The sequence below is a fragment of the Sprattus sprattus genome (assembly GCF_963457725.1).
Source record: "Sprattus sprattus genome assembly, chromosome: 5".
NCBI lineage: Eukaryota > Metazoa > Chordata > Actinopteri > Clupeiformes > Clupeidae > Sprattus > Sprattus sprattus.
In genome coordinates this window covers 21,970,689-21,982,094 of record NC_137924.1, presented here as the reverse complement: position 1 = coordinate 21,982,094, position 11,406 = coordinate 21,970,689, and the positions used below count along the sequence as shown (strand labels likewise).

At 46.6% G+C, this 11,406-nt stretch overlaps 1 protein-coding gene across 1 annotated transcript in view; it reads left to right on the top strand.

The window, feature by feature from the left end:
* The window catches only part of myo16 (myosin XVI), a gene marked incomplete at both ends in the record, with an annotated part of 114,703 nt that overhangs the window by 47,628 nt on the left and 55,669 nt on the right, over window positions 1-11,406 (top strand). Inside the window, 5 exons of the mRNA XM_080839157.1 lie at window positions 1,347-1,422; window positions 4,257-4,407; window positions 4,736-4,886; window positions 6,061-6,171; window positions 8,924-8,989. Coding sequence (XP_080695283.1) covers window positions 1,347-1,422; window positions 4,257-4,407; window positions 4,736-4,886; window positions 6,061-6,171; window positions 8,924-8,989 — 555 coding nt within the window. The remainder of the gene's footprint in view (window positions 1-1,346; window positions 1,423-4,256; window positions 4,408-4,735; window positions 4,887-6,060; window positions 6,172-8,923; window positions 8,990-11,406) is intronic.

The window sequence follows — 11,406 nt, the reverse complement described above, 5'->3', positions numbered from 1 at the left end:
GCACAAAGCTGCTGACTCATTCTCTTCAGTGCGGTGCTCACACACATACACACACACACACACACACACACCTCATCCTGATGCCCTTAGCGTGTGTGTGTGTGTGTGTGTGTGTGTGTGTGTGTAATGGTTATGAGCAGTAGCCAGTTATTTCATTGAGGTGACAGTGATAGAGTAAGGTCATTTTATTTCCCCTCACACTCCCCCGCTCTCCCTCTCTCTCCCTCTCTCTCCCTCTCTCTGCCTCTCTCTCCCTCTCTTCATTATACTTTCTCTTCCTCCATAATATACAATTTACAGTTGCATGATGCAATGTACAAAGGAATGTTGCTGTTTGAAGCTGAGTGTGGCTTTGTCTGTGTGTGTGTGTGTCTCTTTGGTGGAACGAGGTATGAGTAATCTATTCAGAATGTTCACACATTTTGTGTGTGTGCAGGGGGTGCTGATTATGAGAGAACACAGCTACACCTATGGTTACACACACACACATACACACACACACACACACACACACACACACACACACACACACACACACACTCACACCTGTACATATTCACATCCGCCTAAGACCTCCCCCTCTGCTAATGAGAAAATGCTAATGATTCAAGAGGAGGAATTGTCAGAAAGAGGAGAAATTCCCTCTCTCTTTCTCTTTCTCTCTCTCTCTCTCCTTTTCTCTCAGCACTATCACAGACACACAGACACACTTACACAAATGCAAACAGACCCAAAAACCTAATGGCATTAATAGGCAGGTCTATATACCTCTGACATAAACACATTTTCATTTTTTTAAGTGACTGCATACTATGTACCTACTTTATTCATTAGTATAATGTAGCTAACTATAATATGCTAAGAATATCTTTTTGCTTAAGCATATGGTTATGACTGGTTATGGTGCCTAGTAGTTATGGTTAGAGATTAGGGTATATAGGTGGCGACACTTAAAGGGAACTTAACATATGTGCAACGTATATTTGTATTAACGTCATCCTTTAAGGCCAAGAGACAGTAGAATGCATCGGAGTAGTGCTGATGTGCTCCGACCAGTGGACTGGGTTTGGAACCATTATTGGCAGTGCAACTCCATAGGATCTGCTGCCTGTTTATTTCAGATGATACGCCAGGATGACCTAGATTTTCCTCCATTCCCTTTGATTTTCTACATGTTGTAACGGTGGGTGCTTTGTGTGCGTGTGTGTGTGCGTGTGTGTGTGTGTGTGTGTGTGTGTGTGTGTGTGTGTGTGTGTGTGTGTGTGTGTGTGTGTGTGTGTGTGTGTGTGTGTGTGTGTGTGCGCGTGTGCGTCTGGTGTGCCTGTGGGTGTGTGTTTGTTTTGCAGATGCGCATTGTGAGCCAGCTGTTAAAATACAAAGCCGACCCCACTCTTCTGAACTGCAGCCAAGATAAACCCTCAGGTAAGAAAATTACAGACACACACACACACACACACACACACACACACACACACAGCTTACTTTGATACTAGCACGTGTATCCATCACCACAACCAGCAATCAACATCCGCCACAGCGTGTTATCAGCTGAAATGCACCCATGTAATTGTGTGTCACCAGTACCGCCAGTGGCTTTAACATGTGCAATGTGCACGGGGTAGCTGAAGCATTCACACTCCACTGATCCAGGACCTGTGAATCACCATTTCTCATGTCACCTTCAACACTCGGAAATGGAAAAGTAGAACTGATTTGAGATTAGGGGTTATTACAGCGCACAGAGAGATGTCTCTAGGCTATTTAAAGACCTTTTTCCTGTTAAACTGACACGGTTGAGCTCCACGCTGAACATTCCTGTGATGCTACACATTGATGTCAGTTCAAGCATGCACTTGAAGCATGTGTGTGCAGACTCTGACAGCAAAACCTCAGTTCGCTTACTCCCTCTTTAAATGGCAGCACGAAGTCATTAACGTATTTATGCCATTTAATTGCTTCTCTCTCTCCATCTCATCTCTGTATTCCTAATATCACTGTAGTGACAAATCTCTACACGCTGCTTAACATCAAATGAACTGCATGGAAGAGAAGAAGAAAAAAAAACTAGCACGTCCATACCAAGGACATTTTCTCCGATAAATGCTTGCGGCTAGAACATGGCTTCTTCATTCTGCTAGGAGTTTTTAATTGTGTGGTAATGTCTCACTCAATGTTCCTGGTCTGAGTTTAGCTGGAAGGCCAGTTTTATTATGGATCGTTTGGAATATAGACTCGGTTTGAGTAATTGACTGCAATTTGCCCCTGGTAAAAGCAGCATTTATCGTAGGGCCGATCACGAAGAAGAGACCTTATTCTCTTTGACACCCGGGCTCCTTAACTCCTGCTGCTTCAGATGCTATGGATTCAGACATGGGCATGGCCTTGGTTTGCTGTGGAACTGAGGCAGATCTTGTCAGAGGAGTCCACTGTTGTCTGATCCTCTCTCCCTTTCTTCGCTGTAGAAGTCACTCCTCACGCTTGGGGCTCAGTGCAGATGCTGTGTGTGTAAACACAACAGGTTCTTTAGTGCTCATTCCGGAGGCTTCTCTCAGTGTGAGGTGCCTGATGCATGCTAACATCAGCAGACCGGAGCAGCCTGAAAGTTAGAAACACAGCCCCAAGGCTACCGACATATTGTGGCAACCACTCTTAAGAAAGAAACACACAAAAACAACACACTTTCATCGGAAACTGTCTACTTAAACATTTTAGAGACGACAGGATATAACATATTCACAGGTAGGGCATACACCTAGAAAGAACATTGACAGGCAGTGTTAATGATGAAGTAGAGAGGTATGGGAGTCATCCATCAGATCAGAGAGACACCAGATCATGGTGGACAGGATGATGAGATGAGAATACAGGGCAAATCACAGAAGAGGGGCTCTCTCAGTGCAGAGGGAAAGTGGCGTGATGTCCTGCCCTTGCCGTGTGTGTGTGTGTGTGTGTGTGTGTGTGTGTGTGTGTGTGTGTGTGTTTGTGCGTGTGTGTGTGAAGTCCATACAAACCACGTAGCCCCTGTGTGTTAACATCCATTTTGACACGGTTTCCTCCTTCCCCACTCCCTTCCCCTCTCCTCCTCTCTCCCTATCTCCCCCTGTCCAGCGGTAATCAATAGCTCATTCTAATGCCAGGGCTTACCTCAAGGGTGTCTGGGACGCCACACCAAGCCCAAACCAATTCCTTCCCTTTCACTGAGGAGCCTCCCACCTTAAATGAAAGAGAGGGGTGTGTGTGTGTGTATGTGCTTGTATGTGTGTGTGTGTGTGTGTGTGTGTGTGTGTGTGTGTGTGTGTTTGTGTGTGATGGGGTGGGGGTGGGGGGTGGGGCTTGTGCCATCTTGTGCTCTCTTACACAGAATGACAGTGAAGGATTTTCTGTATCTCCCCCTGTCTTTTAAGCACATATGGATCGATCTGTTGTTCAGTTGAAGCTCCCCTTTCAGCACGGCTGCATCCACACTGACTCCTGCGGGGGTGGGTTGGAGAAGTGGCCGGAAGATTGAGCAAGCTTGAATAGTGTGGTGCTGACTGCATTTTATGAGGAGAGAATGGGTGAAGCTCACTGGCTCATTTAAGTGCAGCGTCTGTATAAGGCTGCTCTAATGAGAGGGGTATCGACAGGACTCAGCAATCTTATGAAGTTTTAGCATTGATCGGATACTGTTAGCGCCGGATAATCCACCCTGCCCACGAGACAAAGGAGCACTCACTGGGGATCAAGTAGTCATCAGAAACACTCTAGAGAGTATACCTTTATGTAATGTGAAAGAGATTTAATAATGATAACATAGAGACAAATGTATAAGGGCAAAAAGGCATCACATACCCATATAAGGCATCACATATACCCATATAAGGCATCACACATACCCATATAAGGCATCACATATACCCATATAAGGCATCACATATAACCATATAAGGCATCGCATATACCTATATTCAGTTGACCTTATACATATGGAAGACGTTAATTCATTCAGGTCTTGAATATGGGCATGAATGACAAAATCAGATTAATCGATGAAATAATTAGCATTTTTACAACCACCACCCAAATGTCAGACCCCTGTCAGAGAACTCTGAACCCTATTCAAACATAATCTAGAAATCAAAGACTTTCTCATGCGTAAATTATGGATAGGACTGAACTGACAAAGGATGGGGTGAAAACAAGTCGACATCACTGAACTTTTTATATCCTGATACTTTGTACAGAATGAACTCAGTGTATCCCCTTGTCCTCTGTAGATGTTGCAGCATCGGACCACATTGCAGACATGCTGCTGCGGGCAGAGGAATTCTGGGTACAGTGCCATAAGGACCCTGGGGTAGCCTTGCCGATGCCTGATGAGAACAATGAGGACCTCGCTCAGGATGTGGCCACACCCATTAAGAAGCTGTGAGTCATATTTGTTATTTGTACCGCATCTACTTGTGAGCTGTATTATAAACAAGCTAATGCCATAGTTTAGGTATTAATCCTATCTGTACATGATAATATTAGTTGTGCTGTAGTAGATTACTGATGAGTGTACAATTGAAAAAGGGTGGGGATGCCAAGGAGAAACAGACATCATAATGAGGGAAAATGAGGGAAAGGTTTAGAAAATGGTTGAGAAAAATTGTTATTTTGCAGATGAGTTAAATGGGATATAAGTGTGTGTAGTAAGAGCTAGCTGTATATGGCTATGGCCTTACCTGTGTGTTTGTGTGGCTGGTGTGTGCAGGACCCCCCTGTCGGTGCCCATCTCTAAGCGGGACAGTCTGCTGGAGAAGGACCGCATGTTCAGAGACGTGGCGGGAGCCCTGAGCAGGCATCCCTCACAGGACAACGGCCTGGACGGACCCTACACCAGCGGCCCCGGCAAACTGGAGCAGGTGAGAAATACTCCAGAGGAAATACCCTATACACACACTTACACGTAAACACACTCACACACATTTAGATATTGTATCACATTGTATGCATTGTCGACCCCTCTTTCTGTTTTTATTTTTATTCTGTATTTTTCTCTCATTCACAAAGCTTTCATTTTTTGAAATGCCAATACACTCATGACACACATGAATTTAGAACAAAGATAAAGATAAATGTTTCCCTCTCTGTCTTTCTTTCTCTCTCTCTCTCTCTCTACTGAAGCATGCATGTATACACACAGAAACTAGCATTTACCAGCCAATTCAATTCACTGCAGAATACACACCTATTCTTTTAGTAGGGAGGGAATTGCCACAGATGTGACAATATGGTACTAACACCAGGACTATGCGATCTAAACCGACCCGACTAATTTCCTCTTCACAGCTACAGAGAACTCCAATCCCCAGCAGTCCCTCTGTGCTCGGGTCACTGGGCCGACTCTTTTCATTTATAGTAGCTTTCTTAAAAGAAACGCCACAACGGCACAATAACACCCAGTCCCGCTCCCCTCGTTGCTTCCTCCCCTCGTTGCTTCCACATTGAGATTGATGAGAGCTGGCTACGGCGACCGGTCCCCCACAGCCCAGCCGGCAGAGTTCACTATCAATCACTGTGAGGCTGCTCAGGAACTTCACCTCACCTGACCAGGGTGTGAACTTTGACCCTCACGAGGCAGGGGCCAGATAATGGCTGCTGCTCTGAGTTGATGAGTCTTGATTTGCCCTAACTGGGGAGTAGTTTGGGGTGAGAGAAGTGAAATTGAGGATTCTGAAAGAATGGGCTCTACCCATACGGGAGATCCCTTAAGGTCATAGTTTAAATTAATCTCTATAGCATACATGGTTGTTTGGTCTTTTTTTATGTGAAGCTGGCAGCAAAGGTCTCAAACGGGGCTCTATAGAATCATATTGAAGTGGAGAACTTACCTCTATGAGAACAACTGTAGTGCTTGACTACCAACAGAGCAGTTGGTACTCAAGGTACATGGAGTTCTTTTTGGGTGATAATCAGGCAATGCTATTTGAATGCAGTCATATTTATAAGCAAACTGTATGGTTTTGTATTTCTTGATTCTAAAAGGATTCTGGGTATTGTAGTCACCATATGATGTCTATGGTCCTGATGTTTTAGGTGAAGCTGATGCCCCCGGCACCTAATGATGACCTGGCCTCCCTGAGTGAGCTGACAGACAGCAGTCTACTCTATGAGATGCAGAAGCGCTTTGGAAACGACCAGATCTATGTAAGTCCCTCAGAGATGCAGTCAGTCAGGGTCAGGGTCAGGGTTTTATTCTCTGCTTTTGGTGTCTGACGCGCACACAGACAACCACACACACACACATACACTCACACACACACTCACACATACACACATACACACATACACAGATACACACACACACATACCCACATACACACATACACACATACACACACACACACACACACACACACACACGTTACGGGCAACACACTCAAACAGAGGGAGATACACACACACACACACACACACACACACAAACACTTGAATGATGTGGAACTCCAGCTGGGTGGGCTCTTCCTCAGTCAGCATGATGATGGATTGATCCTAGAGGCCTCACATTCACTGAAGCATCCCTGCATATCCTCGCTGCCACTACTCTGCCTGGTCCTTGCAGGGGGTTGCCCCACATCCATCCCCTTCTGGGCTCCGGCTGCTGGGTACACCCCCCTCCCCCTCCATGCCTCCTCTCTGTACACAGGCCAAGGGGGAGGCAGGGAGCTGGACGCCTTCCCTGGCATCTTGAGGGGAGCTGTAGGTTGGTGGCTGCCTGGACCTCCCAAGTATAGTCCCTGAAGGGGCTAGATGCTTGGCCAACTGCCTTTATCCTTAAAGGCAAATGCAAACAGACACACACATCAAACGCACACACACTTGCACACACTGTTTACACACAAACACAAGCGTCTGTAGTCCGGCCGGCATCTTGTCTGTATGTGGGCCAGTGACGGGTGTCTGGATAGCAGCTCTTAGGTCTCGCTCTTTTGGGGCCAAAAACTGGTGCCAGCTCACTGGGGGGATGAAAGGGTCCACACAGGACACAGACACACACACACACACACACACACACACACACAGACACACACACACACACACACACACACACACACACACACACACACACATACACACACACACAGACACACACACACACACACACACACAGACACACACACACACACACACACACACACACACACACACACAGACACACACAAACAGGGAAAGAAAGGCACACAAAGTATCTTTAAACATCACATTCAGACTCACACACGTCCTGTCATGACCACCTTCCCTTAACCAAACCTCTCAACCCTCTGTTGGTGGCCAAATCAATATGCTGTGAGATCATAGGAATAAATCCATCACAGGCGGCGCCGGATCGTTTGATTGGCCCTGCCATCGTATCTAGCCCCCGCTCCCCTCCTCTGTCTCTGCCAGTGCTGCCTGGCCCACTGCTCAGAGTGGGAGACTGCAATCCATGCTCCAAAACAGCAGGAGCCAATGCATAATGGCCTCGGTTACTCCCCCCACACACACACACACACACGCACGCACACACACACACACACACTGGCACATACACACGCACACACACACACACACACACACACACACACACACACACACACACTCACACATACACGCGCACACGCACGCACACACACACGCACACACGCACACACAAGACATTTCAAATGAAATAATGAAGTAAGCCATTACTGAAGGGCTCTTAGCAAGATGGAGAGAGAGATAGAAAGAGAATTGGAAAAAGAAAGTGAGAAAAGAACCAAATAGAATGGAGTGAATTGTAATTTATTGGACACTGTAGAATAGAGAGGAAAGGGAAGCTTTGTGATGGCAGAAAGAAAGGCTTGCTGGTTTGAGGCTTTTGGGGAGGGATATGGGATATGGGTTGATGAAGGAGAGGATAGAGAGGGAGAGGGAGGGAGGATAGGTGGAAAGCGGAGAGGAGGATAGAAGGAGAGGGAGGGAGGATAGGTGGAGAGTGGAGAGGAGCACATATGTTCCCCAGCAGGGTGGTGGCTTCAGTGGCTTTGTTGGCCGGCTGCCCCCCGCCATGATGAGGAGCTGGACATTGTTCCATGGGTTCAATACTGAGCGAGCGAACACCCGCCCCCGAGCAAAATGGTTGGGGATGTGGCTGTCGGTGGAAGATGATGATGGTTCTTACTGATGATGGGGATATTTTCTCATTTGGCTTTTGAGAATGGAGGCCTGGGGGGTTTGATGGCTGGGGTCTCTTTTCTTGTTGATCTTTGTTGAGGACTGGGGAACCAAAATGCTTGAGCCCAGAAACGATCCAGGATATGATTGAGATGGGGCAGTTTATACTTTTGTTCTGTTATTGGTTGTAAAGGCTAACCTCTACTCTATAAACTCCAGGGTCATCTTGTAGCTTCAGAAAGATAAACTCACCTTGGCTAAGTATGGAGCTGTAATGGAGGACAGTTAGCACCTTAGGCTGTAACAGACAGATGGACAAAAGCCGCTTCTTTGTTAGCCATATCACCAGTGCACCGCTAACTCTCGGGAGAATGGGCTTCACTGGCGTAATCGCTAACATAGCCCTTTTTACCAGTCTGTGAGCAGAGCCGGTGTTAGCAATCAGGCTATCTCGCCTGTGGGCTCTCTGAGTGGAAAGTGGTGATTGAGATTAGCGATAGCTCACTGGTCCCTCAAGCTCCAGTCCCCCTGGGGGGAGAATTAGCGGTTAGCGCCGGCGCTTCAACCTTCAGGACACTTAGAACCCCTGCCATGTCTGGAGGCCAGAAGGGCTGGCAGGGTCAGTGGAGAGGAGAAAGCTCATGGAGGGGTTATGTTTGCTTCTCTTTCTCTCATCAGATCCTTGCCAATTTTGGCTCAACTGTGTAACAGTGTTGTCTAAGCAACACAATAGACATTCTCACTGTTCTTTTTTCGCATTTTGCAGACTTACATTGGACACATTCTCCTGCTTGTCAACCCCAACAAGGTCCTCCCCATCTATTCAACGCTTGTAAGTATGGAGCATTTATTAATGTATATGTCCAATGTCCGAGCAATAAAATACATTTTCCTGTTTTTGTGTGTGTGTGTGTGTGTGTGTGTGTGTGTGTGTGTGTGTGTGTGTGTGTGGGGGTGTGTTAAGTCACTCACTGTCTATAAATAGCATGTGCATATGGCTGGAAATTGAATTGGACCTCTCTATTAATAATTCATTGGTTTCCTGTCAGTGATACTCGGACTCTCTGCTTCCTTTCTCTGTGGAGTGGCCGATCAAATTTGGCATTGCAGGGATCAACCACCACCACCCCCCTCGCAAAAAAAAAAAACACACACTCTCTCATACACACACACACACACACACACACACACACACACACACACACACACACACACACACACACACTGACCACACACATCCCACCAGCCCCATGCGAAGTGCCTGTCCAAAAAACACACATCTGTCATACTTCAGAATCCTCAAATATGGCAGCCAGGGCATGAGCATATGAAAGCCATGTGTTGTCCATTGATAAGAGCTCCATAATAAAGTGTGACAAGATGACCATCTGTCCATCTCTGCAGTCTAATGGAGATCGCAGGGTTTGGGGGAGTCGAAAGCCACACATGGAAGGACATTAAAAAGTATCCAGGAGTGAGGGAGGGAGAGAGAGAGAGTGAGAATGAATTTGTGTGTTCGTGTGTGTGTGTGTATGCCAGAGTGTGTGTGTAGCGTGTCTGTGTGTCTCTGTGTGTATGTGTGTGTGTGTGTGCGCGTGTGTCCTTGTGTGTGTGTGCATGTGCGCTTGTATGTGTATGTGTGTGGTTGCTTCATGAAGTCCAGCTGGGTCTTGGACAGCAGGCTGGCTCCCTCAGCGAATCACCCCACATTTGAGGCCTGATTTCAGGCATCATTTCCCTCTCCACAACCCCCCCTGCACCGGAGGTCTGTTTGGGGCGTGGTGCGGCAACAGGGAGATGGACATATGTTGCCTCGTCTGGGGGACCTTGAGACGTCTGGTTTCGCCCTGTCAAATGAATCCAAAACGCCCCTTGCCAGACCCACCTCTAAAAGCCTCTTGGCGATCCTCCACGAGCTTGGCTCACAAGAACCCAAATGATACTCTATGTGAGATCAAGTAATCAAGCAAAACCTCCCCCGCCAACCGTAATCCGTTTGGCCGATCTGAGCTAGTGGTCCTCTGACAGGGGTACGGTTGACTCTAATCTGCATAGAGACAGGCGATCCTAATTGGGTTGCACTCTTATCTTTGCAGTGGGATGGTGTCTTCATTGCCTATGCTTAGGACTGCGGTACAGATGCCTTGTCCTGGTATCTGGTGTGTTTCTGAATCCAGTTATGAGCTTGGGTCTATAAAAGAACGCCTCATCTCTAATTTTTACCCATTACATTCAGAAGCTGACCGTGGCAGAAAGGAAGGATTATTACCACTGCTGTGACTTTTTCACTCCACTGTCCTGTGGAGATCTCTCTTTCTTTCTTCCTTTCTGTTTTCTTTGAGCCTCTCTCTCTCTGTCTGTATTTGTCTCTCTGCCTTCTGCCTTTATTTGTCCCTTTTTTGTCTGACTGTTTGTATCTCTCTGTCGTTCTCTCCAGCTATCACTCTCTTTCCCCTCTCTCTCTCCCTCTCTCTCTCTCTCTCTCTCTCTCTCTCTCTCTCTCTCTCTCTCTCTCTCTCTCTCTCTCTCTTCCCTGTGTCCTTGTGGTGTCCTCTAGCTCAGAGTAAGCCAGTGTTCAGCAGTGGCTCAGTGGAAGGTAATGAGATCTCAGCATTAGCCTCTGATTTTCCCCTCTGAACTGGGCATTTATTCAGCTTACGCTGCATGTTGAAGCGCACACACACACTCACACACGAGTCCACATACACATACACACACCGGACACACCGGACACACACACACACAAACACACACACACACACACACACACACACACACACATGTGCACACATCATACTGCCCTTGGTTACCCTCAAATCAGCCTCAATCCATTGGGACTTGGGATGTGCTGTGTTTTGTGTATTTTGGTGGGTAGAGCCATTTGAACGAGCTGGAACTACAAAGCCCTGCCTATTAATGCTTTGTAATAAAACCTTGTATAAAAACCACAAGGCCTACTATGAGAGGTCACAGTAATTTATAATGCAGTTATCAAGGGATGTTCCAAGTACATTTTCACAGACAAAGAGGTTTCCAGCTGAATGGACTTGAATATACTCTTCAACACTGTATTCAGTCACTCTGAAACACTAATGACAGTGTCTGCTGTAATTGGGATGTGATGTTTTTCAGACCTTTAGATACTCTGTTCAAAACAGGCTCAAGATTTAGATGGAAAGATGCACAGACAAATGAAATTATACACTTGAAATAAGATTAAGAAGGTTATTATGGTTTTTGCAGAACATT